Source organism: Hoplias malabaricus, chromosome 2 (assembly GCF_029633855.1).
Source record: "Hoplias malabaricus isolate fHopMal1 chromosome 2, fHopMal1.hap1, whole genome shotgun sequence".
Lineage (NCBI taxonomy): Eukaryota > Metazoa > Chordata > Actinopteri > Characiformes > Erythrinidae > Hoplias > Hoplias malabaricus.
This window is the reverse complement of record NC_089801.1, coordinates 14,229,779-14,250,649: the sequence shown is the minus strand read 5'-3', so window position 1 is coordinate 14,250,649 and position 20,871 is coordinate 14,229,779. Positions and strand designations below refer to the sequence as shown.

Below are 20,871 nucleotides of genomic sequence, written 5' to 3'. Positions count from 1 at the left end.
AGTAGTAGTAGAAGTAGTAGCAGTAGTAGTAGTAGCAGTAATAGTAGTAGTAGAAGTAGTAGTAGTAGTAGTAGCAGTAATAGTAGTAGTAATAGTAGTAGTAGCAGTAATAGTAGTAGTAGTAGTATATGGAAACCTCTAAAAAATCATGCGTTCGGATATTTTTTTTATTCGGTGTCATGATAAGGTGTTGATTTAATTTATTTTATCGAGACGACACATTTCCATATCAGAACGTAACAAATATTGTTATTCACATATAGCGAATTAATTATCATCACATTTATCATCAAAATAAAGCTCTTTCATATGACTAATGCATGACAAATTATGATAATTTGTGTGTTATTTCCTGCCATTTGTACATTACCACAACCTCCACCACACAGCAATAAATAAAAAATAGCAACCATTTAAACGTTACAGTGTCTCATGAAAATGGGCTGTGTGTATGGGTCTGCTGCTCCATCTCTGTGTCCCACTGGAGACATGTCTATAATAAAAATGTCAGTGATATGGCTAGTGATAATTTTTGGCTATTTTTTTGCTATTATATTAAAAAACATACAGTGCAAAATATTATTTATCTTACTGGAAAGATGCTTGTGATTTCTGTCCAGGTGTCTGGTAATATTAGCTGTCTGTTATCCCGGTGTGTCTGTTATGTCTGTTATTAAGCTGTGACAGAATTTACATTTGCATTTTTTTTGTTTTGTTTATTTTAGTTTTTTATTTTGTGTGAGAAGTTCTGCAGCAAAGTTCATGATAGTCTGAAATGCAGAGTACAGGTTTTATTTAAACATATAGAAAAAGGGCTAATATATTTTGTTTGAATGTGTTGATATTTAATATTGATAGAAAAATCTGCGAATGACTTACCAATAAGCACTATGTAGTTCTTTGTTGTTTATTTTAATTTTACAGAGCAACAAGCTGTTATAATTTAATTATATTTACAACCAAAATAATATAAATATCAAACTGTTTTGTAGTCTTTGAGTAAACCTGTTTATGCTTCGTAGGGTGGAAAAATCCTAGAAAATAAATTAGCCCTCTCAGAGCCCAGTGACTTGATGGAGTGTGGAAGAAGTTGGTATAAATGTTAAAGGTGCACATCGATGCCAGATAAACAACCCGTTCTTCCATATATCAGCAGAATGATTGGTGAGAGGTGTAATCAAGGAAGATGAATGACCACTGATGTTCTAAACATACCAACAAGCATCGAGATGTGGGTTAATGTGGAAAAAAGCCTATGTTCCTCCAGACGGCATTATTAATTTAACACACACACACACACACACACACACACACACCAAGTGGTTACTAATTCAGTAGTAATAGTTCCCTGTTGCCAGTCACTTCCTCTTTTCTGAGATTCAAACCACCATGAATACACTATATGGACGAGAGTTGGGATAGAGTACATAAACATTGACTTTAGGTGTTTAATTCAGTCACATTGCCACAGGTTTATAAAAATAAAGCACCTAGCCATGCAATCGGCCTTTACAAATATTCCTGAAAGGTCATTCCAAAGTCTGCAATGAATTAGAGCGTGGTGCTGTATATGCCACCATTGCAACAAGTCAGTTTGTGAAATATCTTCCCTCCTAGATATTCTAGAATCCATTGTGAGTGGTATTATTGAAAAGTGGAAGTGTTTAGGAACCACAACAACTCAACCGTCAAGTGGCAGACCACGTAAAGGCAGGGGTCGCAGAGTGCTGAGGCTCACAGTGCGTAACAGTCACTAATGATCTGCTGACTCAATAACTACAGAGTTCCAAACAAATATTTTAAATATTCATCATGTTTTTGAAGCATTCAGGGGCAAGTAAATGAACTATGATTGTGTGTTTGCCAATGCATACCACTTTGTTAATGGGGATTTCCTTATATTTTAATTGCATTTTGAAAAATACATGCCCCTATGCCTCAAAAAAATAATCTGCGGTTAATTATTTAATATATCAGTCAGATAGTATTAAGGTACACTGTTCCTAGTCATATTAAGTGACACAACACCCTGAGTATAATTGGAAATCTGGTTTGTGATACTAGACTACAAAAAGTAGCTCATCTTAACACAACTCGGCACTGGCTTAGTGTGAGGTACAGCAGAAATTCCACAAGCATACACCTGTGCCCAAAACATGAATCATTCAGGCATGATGGATGGAAGGCCACAGCTAATTGAGTCGGAACGAGAAGGATGTGCTGCAGAGGGTCATGGTTGAGGAGGTTTCAGGTGAGAATCTAAGGTTATGAGTCAGTGTCCCATTACTGCTACTGTTACAATTGTGTGCTTTAAATAAGCTCTGCTTACACTTACAGACACGCACTATACTGAACTCTCTGTAAAAATACAAAGTCAAATGGAAAACCTTTTATATTATAAATATAATATATATATAATTTATTCATTCATTATCTGTAACCGTTTATCCAATTCAGGGTCGCGGTGGGTCCAGAGCCTATCTGGAATCATTGGGCGCAAGGCAGGAATACACCCTGGAGGGAGCGCCAGTCCTTCACAGGGCAACACAGACACACACACATTCACTTTGAGTCGCCAATCCACCTATCAACGTGTGTTTTTGGACTGTGGGAGGAAACCGGAGCACCCGGAGGAAACCCACGCGGACACGGGGAGAACACACCAACTCCTCACAGACAGTCACGCGGAGCGGGAATCGAACCCACAACCTCCAGGCCCCTGGAGCTGTGTGACTGCGACACTACCTGCCCTATATAATTTATATAATTACATAAATTATTATTATTATTTTTAGGTGTGTTTCTGAGAAAAGGCAAGAGAAAAAAAGAACAAAATGTGCAAATATAAAGAAGGGGGTTGTTGAGCCATGTTACCAGACATCTTGCCACAGAGTCAAGAGCTTAATATTATTGAATATATTTTGGATTAATTGTTATAGAGATGCACAAAATGCACCCTGCTTCTTAGACTGAACTTCTGAAAATGAAAACTTTTCTGAAGAGTATAAGTAAGTAAATTTTAATTTATAAAGCACTTTTGTAACAGCTTTCGTTGACCAAGGTGCTGCACAGATAAGACAAGCATTCACAAGACAACACAACGGGTAGAATTATAAAACAAAATAAAAGCTTGCAAAAAAAAAAAATAATAATAAATGGAATCTTGCCCAGCCATAGCTTTAGAGAACTGTATTGAAGTGGAAATGTTTGGCAAGTGTAAAGATCATTTTTGCATCTTGAAGCAAGAGAGGTATTTAGACATGGCTCAGTACCATCTGAAACAAATGGATATCAGTGTCTCCTTTGTATTTACACTTTCATGGTCAGGTGTTTACACATTCAGCCAAGACACAATAACATCTTTTGTTTTAAAGATTATTTACTTGTACTTTTTTATCCATCTTTATCCTGTGACTAAAGTAATTGGTTAGCCACCTTGATCCAACAGTTTTTAAGATTTTTTATTTGTGGTCCTGCAGCTCTCTTTCATCCCTTGAGGTCCAGACTAATTGTCATCTCCTCTGCTTTGGCTTTGCCATCTGCTTTCGTTGAAACGTTTCTGACACAATTTTAACATGTTTTAGGCCTCATCGCCCAATAAATGTGTTATTAACAGACATCAAGTAAACAAACATTACTCACTACTGCCCCCTGTGTGCACGTGTGGAATAAAGTGACTGAAAATTCACTTAGTCATCAGTTCAGAGGTTACTTTAAGCATCATTGAATGTTGATAGCAGTGTCTTTGTTGTAAGAGGTGACACCTGACCTCACAGTGTGTTTGTGAACAACAGAGAGAAACAGAAGGAGAGAGCGAGAGAGAGAGAGAGAGAGAGGGAGAGAGGGGGAGGGTGTCATCTTTAGTATCTGATTCTCACGATTTCTTCTCAGCTTCTGTGGTGGCCTGACACAACACTAGCTTCTTAGAAGGTCAGTTTTAATATTCGTTTTTTAGCATTTTCTGCATTTGTGTTTTAACTCCAAACGTAATTATATTTACATGTGAAACTGTAAAAAGCTACAAATTTTCATTTGTAGAACAGGACATTACTATTTAAATGTAATGGATATTGTTATGTTATTAAGTTATTTTAGTGTGTGCAGAAAAAAAATAAAACTTTATTAATATTATTATGGTTAATAATCTTCATTAATTATTTCTGTAAAAGCGTAATTGGAAATTGTATTCAGCTGTTTTACTGAACTAAATATGAATTCAATTTTATAATCAGAAGAAAGTAGAAAACATACACCAAACCGAAACGGAATAACTTTCCACACCTCCAATATTTGGTCTTAGACTCATAGTTCTCAGCTGTCCTCTCACTGTGAAAGATTGGGCACAAACACCTCTGGGTATTTTCAGCTTGGAAGTAAAACTTGAGTTTGACTTTATCCTGTCTCTCAAAGCTTTATGTACAGTTTATGTGATGGAGACAGTTTTGATGGTCTTAAAGGTGTCAGAGTGGTTAGAGGACCATTTTTCAATATATTTTATAATAATTTATGGAACTCTTTTCTTCTAAATTCCTAGCTTTTCACATAACTCTTCCTTAATGCATATATTGAATTATTTTAAATGTAATTAAAAAAAAGATCAAATAAAAAAAATCTTTTCAAAATATCTTATAAAAAACGAATAACTTGTACTTTTTGGAGTATAAAAACATTGATGATGGCCTACGTCACTCGTACAGTATTCTACGTCTACATATATTGACATTGTGTTTGTGTGCACAGGTAACTCACCTCTCTGATCGGGAGGGTCAATCACACCTGACATGACGTCTCAGATTTTGCTTGATCAGAACTCTCTTCCTGATGACATCACTTCTGTAGTGTTCACTCCTCCTCCAGACAGCCCTTTCTTCAAACCGTGCCTCTGTACTGCTGAGGAGGCCCCTGAGAAGGCAATTGTTAAAGTTTCCTCCATAGAGAGTTCCATAGCGCAGAAAGACAAAACAAGGCTGGGATTTCCTGACTGTGTGTACTCTCATGCGGCCCACCTCTTCCAAATGGCTCACCGAGAGAAGCCCCTCACTCACAAAGCCATCCATTATGCTCCCACTACTCCCACCCACATTCAGGATACTGCTGGGTTGCTATATGGAGAGGATTCCAGCTCAAAGCAAAACGAACTGTGGGCACATGAACTGGCATTCAATGCCCTAAAATGTAAGTGACTAAACTCATGCATTTGTTATAAATTATAACTTATTTTAAAAAAGTACTATATGGTCTCCATCTCATTATCAAATGCAGTTCCACCGCTCCATAGTCTAGTACTAGGTGCTCAATTCACCTGTGATCGACACTGGGCATGGTGCCCTGAAACCCATGTGCAGCTGGTCCAGAGTTCATGCACAGTTAAATGCTGTCCAAAATAGGTACACATTAAAGTAGTGGAATTCACTAACTGAATTATAGCAGGTGTCTATTAACATTTGGGTATATAGTTTAGTATTTAGAACACTGGTACGAACCAGCTAACAAAATTACTTTCTCAGAACGTTCCCCTAATGTTTCATTTTGGTTGTGAGAACGTTGCACTTGAAGTGAATTAGTCCAGTTTTTTATGTTTTCAGAACATTTTTCCTAAGTTAAAAATATTCAGGGAATGTTACCTCAAACTTATAAAACCAATAATTTATTTTTTATCATATTTTATTATATTTTTATTAATATATTTATTTATTATACTTTTAAACCAATAATTTATAATAATAATTTAATAATAATAATAATAATAATATAATAAAAATAATAATAATAAATAATATAAATAAATAATAATAATAATAATAATAATAATAATAATAATAATAATAATAATAATTTATAATAATTTGATATTCTAGGAATGTTGTCTTGGAACATTGTTAGAACACTGCAAAATTATGCCCCTAGGATTTTCCCATAATGTTCTATTTTGTTTGGGGTGAACTTTGCGATGGAATGTTACCTTTTTTGTCCAGTTTTTTTTAACGTTTTCAGAGCGTTTTTCTTAAGTTACAAAAACATTCCCTCAACCTTATTTACACCAATAATTTGAATTACCCATTCACTTATGATTGTGATATTGTCGCAAAAAATGTCAAAAGTATGTGACTATGTGACTATTGCAGTGCCCTATATATGTGACTATATCACGAGTAGGTGTAAGACCATTTTTATTATTAACAATGTAAGAATATTTTGGAAGTAAATGAGAACGGTACAGAAACTGTTTTAAGACAGCAGGGTTTTTAAAATGTTCAATGTCTCAAAATGTCTGAATAAGTAGAGTTGCTTAGCAGGTGCCATTTTGTGGCAGATCAAAGTGCCACTTTCTGTATCCTCCCTATCTATGCTCTCTCTTCCTTCCTCCTATCCACCTCCCTCTTCTCTCTCTTTTCATCTCCCAGCCCTCCCTCCACCTTTCCCTGCATTATTGAAGAGGAAGTCATTTGGGAAGCTCCTGCCTAAATCTGAATGTTTCTGTGGCCAGGCTTATCACCCTGTCCCCTTCCCACTTTTCTCATCTCTTCCTCCCCCTTCTCTCTCTCTCTGGTTCACAACTTTTCTGCTTTTCCTTCCCCAGCATTTTGACTTCAGGAAGTTTTTAGATTAGTGATCGACCGATATGGGTTTTTGATGGCCGATACCGATGCCGATTTTTAGACAGCAGTAGTGGCCAATGACCGATATGTAAAGCCGATATTCCCATTCCTCAGGCAGTGAATAAACTAGGGACATTATCATGATTTATTCTTACAGAAAACCCTTCAAATTTGAAAAAGAAACCATTTAGAGGTCCTGAAATATATATGAAGTGGTCAAAAGCTTACAAAAACCATAAAAAATGTAGGCGCTTGTCATATTTTTGAAAATAAATAATAAATTTAGCGACTATAAACTAAAGAGTTCATGAGTCCCATTACTTTTAAAATTGTGTCTCCATGGGTCTACTTTCATCAGGTAAAATTTGGAGTTGATACCTCATACCTATTTGAAGTTATTGAAGCTGGAGCAGACAGTGGACAGATGGCCTCTCTAAGAGTCTCTTTAGACCCCCAAGCTCTCCATAAGGAAAATGATTACTTTTACTGCAAAAATACAGTGTATATATCTTGTCTAGACCTAATGTCAACATCTTAAGCAACATCTTAGTGTTTTTCTTAACTTTCTATGAGACTCTATAAACTCATAGGATAGTCTCCTGTCCCTCACCAAGTGGCCATTTACCCCTCACCAAACAGTAAAAACCCTTAGGTATGGTGTGTTTTATTCTGATGTACTGAGTTTATTTCTGATGTTTACACTTGTTTCTCACTGAGTACAGTGTTCCTTTAAATGTCTGATGTGTTAAAAGGCGAGAGCTGCTCTCTGATTGGCTGTAGAGCAAGGCAACCTCCCCCACACCCCTGCTGCATTTAAATGTCCTCACCTACAAACATGTGTTTTTCAACTGTGGGAGGAAACCGGAGCACCCAGAGGAAACCCACATAGACACAGGGAGAACACACCAAACTCCTCACAGACCCACAACCCACAAGGATCCTGGAGCTGTGTGACTGTGACACTACCTAGAGTGCCACTGTGCCACCCAAATAAAATATTTTTAACCGCTACTGGAAAAGTTTAAAAAATGTTTAAAAAATCACAGAATCATGTTTACACTGCATTTTCCAAATGTGCCAGCTTTTCTGGAAGCTGTCCCAATAAGACTTCTATTCCAAGTATGCTAATGCTATTAGCCTGCATCTCTGGAACTGTGTAACGCCATAAATATAAATGAAAATTACCACTTTAAGGAAGCAGGTTTTCTGAGTCAGAAAATGTGTCATGAATGCTCTATAAAATACGATTACAATAATAGAATGCACTCCTGGTATGTAAATGATCATCACTCCCTATCCTGGTCCCTTGCTGTAAAAGTTTGCATTGTGGAAATATTCAGGTAAGCTAGTTGTCCCCATGGTGTCAAGTTAAAATGAATGGTCAGTAGGTTCCCACTATTTTCTCTCCACAGTCCAGGAGTTGCTGGAGGATGCCTTGATAGACAGTTGCTTCTGTCCCTCTCAGCAAACAGTAAGTGTACATTCTCTTCAAATTCTTGCCAGAATCTTTTCTAAATAATACCACATCCTTGAGTGAATATGTGTTTACATGAATATTCATGTTTAGCCAGACAGCCTCACGTCTCTTGTGGTGGTCATGCTGTACGACCTCCAAGACAGGAAGTTCCGGCCCAGAGAAGCAGTGACAGAAGGAGAGGCAACTATAGAGGAAGTGAGGAGGACAGAGAGCAGGCTTTTCAGGTTTATAAAAATGATATGTTCTAAAGGTATACAGAACATTTGGGGTGGGTAATAGTAATATGATATGATGCTTAAAGATATTTTGCAATGCAAAATATGCATTTTAATTATGTTTCATAGAGATTTCATCCATTATTCAGTTTAGTTTACTAAACACGTACTGACTCTCAATACTTGATTACGTTATTATTTCATAATAATATTTTATGTAGCTAGCTATATCTGCCATGTTTTTAAAACCTTTTAGCCATGCATTGCTGCCCCATTCATTCAGTTTTACACTGCAATGTGGAAATGTCCATTAACACACCCACCCACACACACATATATATTATATATATGTGTGTGTGTGTGTGTGTGTGTGTGTGTGTGTATACACACATATGCCTTATATTAATTTGATTTTTAATTTTTTTAATTTCCAGCAGATTTTTTTGTTTGCATCTATAAATGTGTTTTAGTTTTAGGACCAAACTTGCAGCTTCATTGGCTCGGTGCAGAATAAAGAAGAATCTGCTGTCTATTGAAGACATTCTGCCAAAGAGTCTTAGACTAAAACACCAGAGGAAACACAAACTTCCATTGTGTGCCTGGGTCAACACATTTAAAATTAGGTAGACAATCACACATACACAACACACACACTGCTATAGACTTATAAACACAGTTATATACAAGTGTTGTAATCAGCATCATGTCCATATTAAGATATCTTGATCTAAACCATTTTTCTCTATAGCAAACTGAATGGCATTTTTAAAAATAATAGTAACAACGTGTGGAAACAAACACTTCCATCCTAGGTTTCTCCCTATGAAAAATATTCCCTCGAATGTCACAGGTTTTTCTGAAATAAGAGGGTGTTAAAGAGTATAAATACATTTATTACTAATACTACAGTTATTTAATAGCATAAGCCTGGCAGGCTCGTTATGATAGACCATGTAAACCAGCATGTTTTTCCCAGCGCAGCTAGTTGCTTTGGCAGAAGTTGACTAGAGTTGATTTTGCTGCTGTTGTTAATGATTTAATGATTACAACAGATTAAATTTTCATTGACTCAGTAAAAATAGCAGTCCATTATAATTTGAATGCTATTTAACGCCAAACACTGGGGAATCTATAGACATTATGGGGTAAAATATATCTGTTTTGAACAAGAAAGAAAAGCAAAGCAGCTTTGACCCAGAGTTAATGATAGGGGCTACATAATAAATAAAAATGACAGAACGACATGCGTTTGAACACCAATTTAACAAGCACTTGTGTGTGGTGCGGGTGTCTGCTCACTGTCTCCACAGTGTAGAAGAAGCCTGTGAGACACTGAGGGAAGTAGGCTTGGTCCAGGTGGATTCACACCCTCATCTGGAGGGAAGTGTGTTTTGTAAAGATGCACACTGTCCTGACATACTGCTGTTTCCCCAACAAGCTCATCACCATCTAGACAAGACTCTAATTGTTACCAAACACGCTCTTATAATACAGGTCAGATTCAAACACATTCAGCCTTAAATACATAATGTCCATTCTTTCCAACAATAATCTGAATGGATGTCCCATCTGTTTATATATGACCTGCATACAGTACACAAGCTCAGCTCTGTTTCCACTGTGTGCATGTGTTTTACATATGTGCTTGTGTCTGTTTCTTAAAGGATAAGTCCCATAGTTTGGCCATAAGTGCAGTATCCTCCCTGCTGGCAAAAGGTGCAGATGTTCTGATGGTGGGATTCTTCTCTGCTCAGACTGTGGCTCATGTAGCAGTCCATGCTTCTGGCTGTGATGCTCGCGTCCACCTCTGTGGGCTTCCTGCTCACTCCACCCAGAAAAAGAGGCTACAGTCTACACTCGATACCATTGGCTGTAAAAGTGAGAGAGTCATTTGCTCTGAGCACTTTGAAGTCCTGCAAATGTGGAAGCATCTTGTGGAAGTGGCTTGTAACACACTCGTGTTAAGTAAATGTACAATTTGTCCACAAGGGGGCGCAGACAAATGGCTTTTGTTACTTCATAAGAGCAGTGCATCTCTGTAGAATCATAAAGTATTGTCTATTATCAACATTTTAAGTTACAAGAAAACTTGATTCTGCCAAGGTCCAGGGTTATTTTTTAAGTCATTCACATGTCACATGTTTTTTTTCATCTGCAGTATGTCCACCCAATGTTTGTCTAATGGGTATGTTATCTGTGTGTGAAGATGTGCAGTTTCACTCAGAAGACTTTAGAGAGCTGAATGAATGGGAGCCCCAAATTCAAAAGGTCCGGGTCATTCTACTGCTGCCACACTGTACTGTGTCTGGGCTTAGCAACCCTATAAAACATATCTTTCAGGAAAATGGAGGTATGGCAACAGGAAGATTAAGAAAATTCTGTTAATTGTTTTCTTTTTTGGATTTCTTGTGAGTATTTAGAAAAGCCTTCAGTTATTTATCTCTAATGATTCTTTTACACATTATTAATGAAGCATTGTACTGATCTGGAGTTATCAGAGTTTCTGTGCTAATCTTATTTTAAATATGTCCAGCCCTGTGTGGGGGGCCTTGGTTATAAATTGGCTCATAACCAATATCCCCCCATAAGAGCATCCTTGTGAGCGTCATGTGAACCGTACCTCATATAAAAAAATGTATGATTTATTTAAAAAAGTAATTATAGGAGCACTAGGTAATTATTTTACCTTAAAATTACAGCTTCAAAATCACTGTTATAATTTGCTAACTTCTAATAGGAAGAATACAGCATCTGGCCTTGCTACTTTGGGCTAAGAAACTGCACTATGTAACTTATGGTAGAGGGCAGGAAATCACAACTCTTTGCATAATTAATGAAACAATTCTTACCTATTTACCTTACTGCTGCTTGGAGAAGTCTTGATTAGTGCCTATAATCTAGAACTGTTCAATTCTCACCAGACAGGGAACTGCTGAGGGACCTGGCTCAGGGCATCATCTCAGACACAAAACTGGATTTACTGGTTACTAAACAGATGGAAGACCTCAGCCACGCATTGACCTGTAAGACATGCACACATACACGAACACACACGTTAACAATTAGGCTACAATCAGTCCATACCCTCAAAACACAAACGACCAGCCTTGATACACACAAGCCAAGTATTCTTTTGTGTTGAACCATACTGATACTGAAAGTAATAAATACAGCAATACTGCATCACTATTAAATAGTGGCTCACTATTACAGCTATCATTTCATGGCAATTGTTTTGTCATTTGTGCAGTGTTTAATTCAGCAGGATGGGACCGACTTACCTTCTATTTTTTCTCACAGTGCCCCTGTTGTTCCCACTCTTAGTTTGAAGCTATTTTTCAACATCTTCAGTATAGACAAGCTCGAGCCATTACACATTCACTCTGCAATGCAAAAGTGATTTCCATCAAATCATCTACACTGTGTGGGTGTGTGTATCCATGAGAGAATTTTATTCACCTTGTTTTACCCCACAGTGATTCTCTCATCCTATTTTCTCAAGTCATTTCCCCTTAACAGTGAGCCTACTGCAAAACAGCACCACAGGCTCATTCGGTATTCTTACTTAAACTCTTTGTAAAACTGCTCTCTTTTCTTTATAACAGATGTTAACAGTATCCAAATAAAAATATCAGCCACAACATTAAAATCCCAAAATTAAAACTGGTGAAGTTAATTCTTTTGGTACCTGTTAAATGGTGGGATATAACATTATACCTTATATAAGTTGGTGTATTTCAAATTACCACAATTTTAATCAAAAACATTTTTTTAACTTTAGATGACCATTTGCTAACTCTTCAGTTTTAATGTTGGGATTTTAATGCTAAACTCTCCATTTGTGTGCCAGAAACATGTCTAATGTGTTTACGAGGCCCTAGTGTTAGTACACGGTAAAAAATAAAAAATAAAAAATAAAAAAAAATTGGGTCTCAGTCCAAAATGCAAGGCTTTCTCTCACTCTGCTCATGGCAGAGAACCTTAATCTGGAGGTGCTTAGATGACAGACATACTTCAGCCACGTAAAAACAACAGTCATTTTTTCCCCTGAAACATACCGGTCCACCATAAAAAACTTATGAATGTAAACAAACTAGGGAGGACAAAAGTTCCCCAGAATCGTTGACATTGCCTTTAAGGATCTGAGCAACTTTGAAATTGGACAATGATGGCTAGAGGACTTGGTCAGAAACAGCAGGTCTTCTGGGGTGTTTCTGGTATGCAGCAATTAGTAGATTGTGGTGCAAGGAAGGACATCCAGTGAACTGGCAACAGGGTGACGAGCGAAAATGGCCCATTGATCCCTGTAGGAATGAAGGCTAGTCTCTCTGGTCAAACTGAATACAAGAACAAATTTTAAAAAATGTTCATGCTGGCCATAAAAGAAAAGTGTCAGAACACAAAGTGCATCACAGCTGTTCATGGCAGTTTATAACTTGCGATCATAACTGCTTTGCATAGGTGCCTACAATTGGAATGTAAACCTCAGAACTAGACTGGACTGTTGAATCATGTTTACATTTACACTATTTGAAAGCCCGGTTTATGTGCTTTGCTCTCCCGAGGTGGAGATGGCATTGGGATGCTCTACTGGAAGACAGCAAGGATGATACCTTACCACAAGCCACCTATACTTTGTTGCAGACCAAGTACACCCCGTCATGGCATTAGTATTCCAAAATGACACTTTCAGCAGGATAATGCACACTGTCACACAGTGAAAAGTGTTCAGGAGTGGTTTGAGGAACATGACAGAATTTACATTTTTGACTGGGCATTCAAATTCTCCAAATCTCAGTCGATCTTGGTGCCAGATATCACAAGACATGTTCAGATGTTTTGTGGAGTCCATGCCTCGAGGTGTCAGAGTTGCTCTGACATCATAACCTACACAATATAAGAAAGGATTTTTTTAATGTTTTGGCTGATCTGTATTAGGGCAGCACAGTGGTGCAGCAGGTAGAGTTGCAGTCACACAGCTCCAGGGACCTGGAGGTTATGGGTTCAAGTCCCGCTCCGGGTGATTGTCTGTGAGGTGTTGGTGTGTTTTCCCTGTGTCCGCATGGGTATCCTTTCACGGTCCAAAAACACACATTGGCAGGTGGATTGGCAACTCAAAAAGTGTCCATAGGTGTGAGTGTGTGTTGCCCTGTGAGGGACAGGCGCCCCCTCCCAGGCATGTTCCTGCACTGCGCCCAGTGATTCTGGGTAGGCTCCGAGCCCACCACGACCCTGAACTGGAAAAGTGGTTACAGACAATGAATGAATGAATTATCTGTATTAGTATCTGCAATTTATTAAAGTACTTGGGCCCTTGCTGATGATTATGATTTATATTTTGAACAACAGTTCCCAAGGTGCACTCTGTGGTGTACAGTACATGCTCAGTGTACCCAGAGGAGAATGAGCTTCTGGTGAAGCGGGCCCTAGAGAACGCAATTGTCAGGCCAAAGCTACGACCATTCAGGTATAACACACATATGTACATGCACCTAATGCACACTCAGCTATAAAGGTCCACAAGGGTCAACATTGATTGGAAAATCAGATACAATCAGAATTCTGAAGTTTTTTATTTTTTGTAAAGTAGACAAATATCAATACAACAAATATTCAGAAATTTACATTATTATAATTAGGAATCAAACTAGGAATCATCAGGTTTTGATCAGGTTGGCAAACCAATTTAATCATAAAACAATCACCCATAAAACAGTAATCTGTAGGATATTTACTGTACTTAGTCTTAAAATGTCCAGGGTGAGTGATCATAGATTAAGGAAACAGTGAAAGCTAATACACTGCTGCCTCTCATAGTATTGCTAAAGCAGGATATTCTCTTTGACAAGTGGCCAGTCCGGTGCTGAACTCTTATGATCCCACCCTCAGAGGTCCTGCCTGTCATCCTGCCCTCTGTCCAATCATTTTACAGTCCACCGTGTGGCCAGGTCTACAAACAGTGTCCCGCAGCCATTAAAATGACCAAGTGAACATAGTTAATGGTATATTTACACAGCAAATATAAGTGTTTCACTAGTAGGTAGATGTTTTAGTGACATGATGTGCACTTGGTTTTGTGTTTTAAATGGATAAAATGGGAAATAAGTGTTTTAAAACGAGTTTTGTTTATAAAAACAAGCGACTCTTAAACTCACCCATTTAAGGTGGAATGCTTGAATATGAAAATTGTGAATAATTGGTTGAATAATACATTTGGTTTGTGTGTTTTAAATGGATAAAGTGGAATAGCAGTTGCTTCAAAAAGTTTAAAAAGTTAGCGCGCTAGGTTTAAATCTTAAGGTGGAACAGAGACTTCTAGAACCAAGGAATTGTTAAATGGACACATGTAATGTTGAACGAAATGTTTGAATATGAAAATTGTGGATAAGATCTGCCTCCTTTATGGTGGAAAGGAAAATCGATAAGTAACACCAGCATTGTCTATTCAAAATATTTCAGGTGGATTTGGACAGTAAAGGCTTGTAAATGCAGGGAAATGGCGGCTGCTTTGTTTACTGTTTCTGAGTCATGAAACATCTTTGCTAGAAAAGCATTGGGTGTTTTAGGGTAGTGTACCTTGAAAGTTGTATAAAGGATTCCATCTTATTTTGCATCTGTGCCAAATTTTTTGGAGTGGACTGCAGGCTTTAAATATTAAATATGTTATTTATGTACAAAATACAATCACTATAGATAGACAAAGACTAAAACAAGATTCAAAGGATTTAACAAATCACAGATTCTTGTTTTATTGCATTTCCCAAAAACCCAGCTTTTCTGGAAATGCGGTCTGAGTAATCTCTGTTTATGTATATTTGTAGAATCAAATAAAACAGGGATTTTCTGGTGTAAATAGGTCTTTTGTTCCATTTTTATTTTTATAGTTTTGTTCTTTATTTCTAAACTGGAGTTACAAGGCGAATTACATTTTTTTTAAACAGAAGCTAATGCCCTAAGAATATAAGCCATGCAAACTGCAAGCTTACATTCATCCCACACTTGCCTCCATGTGGAGTTAGTCCTAGTTTAATAAACTCAAATGGAACTGCTTATCTCAAACACACTATTCCGTTACCCTCCTCTATCAAAGCTCAAACATTTTCAGAATGAAATCCTTCCCGTCATACACCACTACCTCCAATGATTAAGAAGTGTCAGTAACCATGGCAACATCAGCTTCTGTAGTCCAGAGTATTAAATGCTGCTGTTCTCTACAAGATTTTTTGGGCCACAAGCCTGTAAAACCTCATACTCCCATTATCCTTAACTCACACAGAAATGTACACATGCAGCATATAAAAAAGCTAAAGCAGGAGTGTTAAAACCATTTTGGATAACAGGCCACATTACCATCTATTCAATGTCAAGTAGGCTTAAATTAACATCAGTTTAAAGCCAATGCCATATCAAAAACCTATCATAAATGTTATTTTATTATTATTTACAATGAAATAATTTAAAGAGGTGGCACGGTGGCTCAGCAGGTCGCAGTCATGCAGCTCCAGGGACCTGGAGGTTCAAGTCCCACTCCGGGTGACTGTCTGTGAGGAGTTGATGTGTTCTCCCTGTGTCCGTGTGGGTTTCCTCCTGGTGCTCCTGTTTCCTCCCATGGTCCAAAAACAAATGCTGGTAGGTGGATTGGAGACTCAAAAGTGTCCGTAGGTGTAAGTCAATGTGTGAGCGTGTGTGTCGCCCTGTGAAGGTCTGGCACACCCTCCAGGGTGTGTTCCTGCCTTGCGCCCAGTGAATCCGGGTAGGCTCCGGACCCACCGCGACGGATCTTATACTGAGGACGATTTGTTTACACACAAGCTCTTTTAGGAAGCTCTAATATTTTTGCTCATATTCAAGTGTGCTATTTTCAATCTTCAATAATAGAAAATAAAATTTTCAAAATTGAGAAAAGCCAACATTTCTAGTCAAGTGATCTTAACATTTTTCTTCAAGTTTTATATTTAGACATTATATGAAAATGAATATTTTCATAGTGTTTCACTGATTGTGGTTCACTATAAGCATGAGAAAAACCACTACCTGAAAATCCATGTGCAAGTTCTGATATGTGCTGTGTGTTCAGGGACCATTCTGTGCTCGCATTCCAATATTCAGAGATATTTTCTTCTCTTAAGTAGTTCTTCATGAGCGGTAGTGGTTTTGTTTGAGCAAATATTGAAGGCTGAACATTTGACATGTTTCTCACTTACTTTAAAATACTTAACAACATGCTTTGGTTGCAGCAGAAGCAAACAATAGCTACATGAGTAGACTTTACTGGCTCACATTATTTATTTAATACAATTTCAACACAGACGACAGAGAAAATAGTGAATTACCTGACCGTGTTCTCAATGTAGAGATTTAATTTAGAACATCTCTGTTCTCACTGCAGGTCTTTCAAGAGAGTAGCTGAACAGCATTTTGTCAAACACTTATTCAAATAATTCCACTAGATGATTTGTAATTTATTATAGGGTATAATAAATTAATCTGTTATAAACTGATATTGTTTGAGGTAAATATATAAAATATATTCTACAAATTCAGCAGATACAGATAAAAAAAAAAAAAAAAAAACCCAGAAAAAAACAGTCTTGACTATATTCTATTTCTTCAGGATAGCGTCTACAGGATGGCATGAGGAGGGAGAGGAAAAGTTCTTCAAACTGGAGGAGTCAGACTCCACTGATGGCTGCTTCATCTGTGTTCTTAAGCGAGATGTATGTATATGTGCTTGTGTGGGCCACTCTGGTATTATCATCTGTTTAAGCAGTGAGACCTACACTTTCTGGCCAAAATACTGTGGGCACCTGCCCTTTAAACATTTCTTTTGAATTAAGGGGTTAATTCCTTTGTCCACCTTTGTTGCAGCAACAGCTACTACTCTGTTGTGAAAGCTGTAAACTAGATGTTGGAAGAATGCTAAGGAGGTTTTGCTGCATTCAGCCACAAGAACATTAGTGAGTCCAGGCTCCAATGATGCATGATTCGTTCTGGATCACAAACACTATTTCAACTCGTCCCAAAGTTATTAGATGGTATTCCATAACTCCAAAAGGTGCTGGGGAGTTTATGTTCTTCTAGCTGATGCTTGGCATTGGTGCATCGCAATCCAAAACTCATATGCAGCTGCTCTAGAGTGCCCCATTTTTGTTTCATGTTTTTCTATGTAGATACAGAAGAAGCTGGGTGTCTGTGTTCACAATGGGTGAATTGATGAATTTACTAATTATAAGTGTTTACAAAATATATACATAATATATAAGACATACAGAATATGTTAAGAGTAGACAGCTTGATGGACGCTGTGTGTTGATATAGATATATCCAATAATGAAAGCCTATAATACCTTCTCTACATAAAAAAAAAACCAAAATATGCACTAATATCTGTATAACCACCATAATTCTTAGTCCTGCATCAGCTCAAAAAAATATCTTATAATCCTGTATATCTGGATCTGTGAAGAACACACACTCAAGGACTCCAGTCCTTGCTGTACTGCTGTCCTAAATTCTGGAAGTGCAGCACTGCTTCTCTGTCTAAATAATACATCCTGTTGTCTGACCACATCAGCATCTATACACATGCACAAAAATAACCATCACACAGTCTGCAAAAGGGGTTTTCAATAGGACCATGTAATTTTTACCTTGCATTGTTAGTGTGTGTACCAACCTGAGGCACTAAATTAGGAATTTGAAATTGTATAAAATAATTTTTTATGAAAATATTTTTTGTTTAGGTTTTAGGTTCGGTAACATTAAAGATGATGATTTTATTATGTTCCAAAAAAAAAACATCATCTTTAAATCATCTTTGATCTAAACCAAAACTCACATGTACTTTTGGATACAACAATATCCCAAAGTTATGGGAAAACTCTTCCCGCTTGTCCTTTAAATTATTATTTTTTTTTGGTTTTTGAATAAAATGACAATTAGCATTGTTAATACCACACAACAGTTACCATAAAATAAAACAGAGCAGGAGAATGACTGAATTTTTAAACCTCTTTAAAACTTTTTGTAGACATAATAGTTCAATGGAAATTAGTATTTTTTCCCTATTCATTTTTAAGTAAAAGCCTCCCAGAATTAAAGACAAATATTTTTTAGCTTCAATTAACTATGTACGAAACAGTAACTTTCATCCCTGCTCCAAGAATTCTGCATCCATTTTCACATTGTTCAACACTGGAAGAGGCGACAGCGAGACTGAGAGAAGCGCAACTGAGATAAAGTAGAATGGAAGCGGAAAAAAAAGACAACTATATACAGAAATATTCTGTTTGCAAACACGTTTTTATAACTCACAATATTAATGGAAGTTTTCTCAATTACAAAATATCATTTATTGGTTATGGATTGTTTTTTAGTTCTCAGAACTTTAGAACCTATTTTGACGCCATTGTTTTGTTTTAAATACCCAGTTAACCATTTTTTACTCTGTATGTCTTTAACAGCAGGAACAATCAGAACCAGAAACTGTGCAGGATGTACTGGCGCGTGCAGCGGCTAAAGGGCTCCTGGCTGGTCTGATGACCCTGGAACCAAGTCAAGTCAAGCAAAAAAAGAGATGGAAGCAAAAAGGAGCAGCAGCAACTCTTCCTCCCCTCCTCCCCCTTCCACCTTCCATTTCAGACACCAGCAGACTTCCAAATGACCTCAGTGTCCCTGATAGAGAGTATGAACCATTTCATATAGCTGCTGCACTCCATACCAGAGCTGGTAGTGCATCTGTCAACACCTTAAAAAAGACTTTGAATTTAATAGGTGAGGATTCCACAGATTCAGGTCGTACTTCCTTTGTTCTAAATGAAGTTTCTTCAACTTTTAATCATGCCTCTGTTGCTCTAGATAAAACTTCAGCAGCAGATTTGGTCGACTCTGTAACAGATAAGGAATCCAGTGCTGTAAATAAGCAAGCAAAAGGACAAAAGCGTAAATCAAAATCGCAGAGAACAAAACAAAAACAGAAAACAAAAAACAAATCTAGCATTCATAAAACAAAGGGGCAAAAACCTAAGAAACAAATGACAAAACGACAAACTCCTGTACGAACCACTCCAGCACCACCAACTTCTACAGTCCACTCACAAACAAAAACACCAACACCACCTCAAAACTCAGACATAACAACTCCAAAATTTCAGTTACCATTCAAAGAGCTCAGTGAAACAAAACCTCAGCAGAACCCATTGCAAGAAGTAGTGCTTGCCCTTCCACCTACAGCACTAGACTTGAATACTGTAATCAGACTTAAGAGAGAAGTCCATAAATCTGGAAAGGACATGGTTAGATCCATGCGGGTAGTGCTCCCTCCCATTTCTGCGGATGGTCGCACACTCCTCTCTTCCAGTTTGCAGTCCTCAACCACCTCTTTGTCCACTAGTTCATGCCTCTCCAATGGACTCTCACCGACCACCAGTCGTTCAGAGTCGAGACTCCATCCGGTCAGGAACAAAGCCTTGGCACTGACCTCTGGCCTAGCACCAAGGAGTTGACCTCACTTAAATACTCAGTCCAATGCTATTCAAGATCAGTTTCATTTACTGTATGTGGTGTAATTAAAAAGAAAACACTTTGCTGTATTGATGTTTTCAATATTACTCTGCTAGTATGTCAACAGAAGATTACAAAAATGAAGGGAATGCTATACAGTTAAATATTATTATTTTTTTGATGGATAGAGTATTGTAAACGTTACATGGTACTGAAAACATTTACAATTCACTATTGGATTATAAATATGTCAGTCATACAAAGTGTTTTGTCAGTTTTTTAACAGCTAGGTTGTTTTTGATATATGGTTCTCACTAATGTGAACAGATGATTTACAGCACTTGCAGTGAAGCTAAAACTTTTGAACAGAACCATGATCTGCTGGGGGTTTTCTAATCCAAGTAACATTAGAACCTCTTTAAAAGACCATGGTGTACAAACACCTAAGTCCCTTTCACCCAGAAATATTCAGAGTTTACCCTGAGGAGCTGTATGTGTTAATGCAATCACCCTCAACATTCGTCCTGGACCTTATACTGACTGTATCCTGCTCGTCCCCTGGTAGAGACTCTGTGTAAAGTCAGGGTCAGCGTATAAAAGAATGGAACCACTAATGTTCAGGAATATTTCCTGCACACGCTGCACAGGCACCACCCCAAGCCAAAGCCAGCAGCAAATTTTCAGTTGCAAGAGCACATCTGACAGGACCACTATCGGCCATCTCCATACCCAATAATCAGAGGTTTCTCTAGAATTTCTCCAGAGTTCACGTGTATGTCTGCAAATCATTGTGTAGTCGACACTCTGCAAGATCACGGTTCAGTCCCTACTCGGCTCACTTGGAATCATGAGTGAGTGGAGACTAAAAAGGAACCTTATTCCAGAAAAAAACAGATTAGAGCAGACATGAGTAGGTACCATGCAGTAGACTGGTTATTAAGTAACAACAGCTTCTATTCATCTGAAAGGCTTTACACTAGATTACATGACATGATAGCATTCAGGTATGAGAATATTTGTGAAGAAAGGCATTCGTATTGAATGTTTATTTGTGTTTTAAAAAGACCACACCAACACA

The 20,871-nt window shown here is 37.6% G+C and overlaps 1 protein-coding gene across 1 annotated transcript; it reads left to right on the top strand.

Annotated features, from left to right (window-relative positions):
- Positions 1 to 4,781: 4,781 nt before the first annotated feature.
- Positions 4,782 to 19,795, top strand: LOC136675865 (putative methyltransferase NSUN7). The gene is made up of 12 exons (XM_066652656.1): positions 4,782 to 5,175; positions 8,012 to 8,070; positions 8,167 to 8,300; positions 8,762 to 8,914; positions 9,602 to 9,785; positions 9,956 to 10,169; positions 10,498 to 10,641; positions 11,213 to 11,314; positions 13,641 to 13,758; positions 16,906 to 17,008; positions 18,755 to 18,975; positions 19,651 to 19,795. The coding sequence occupies exons 1-12, from the start codon at positions 4,782 to 4,784 to the stop codon at positions 19,793 to 19,795; spliced, it is 1,971 nt and encodes a 656-aa protein (XP_066508753.1).
- The last annotated feature ends 1,076 nt before the right edge of the window (positions 19,796 to 20,871 follow it).

Bases quoted from the DNA above. Each gene is read 5' to 3' on its own strand.
- LOC136675865 (XM_066652656.1), top strand. From the start codon at position 4,782: ATGACGTCTCAGATTTTGCTTGATCAGAACTCTCTTCCTGATGACATC. The intron at 17,009-18,754 runs GTATGTATATGT...TGTCTTTAACAG, and splicing joins TCTGTGTTCTTAAGCGAGAT to CAGGAACAATCAGAACCAGA. The intron at 18,976-19,650 runs GTATGAACCATT...CCTCTCTTCCAG, and splicing joins CTCAGTGTCCCTGATAGAGA to TTTGCAGTCCTCAACCACCT.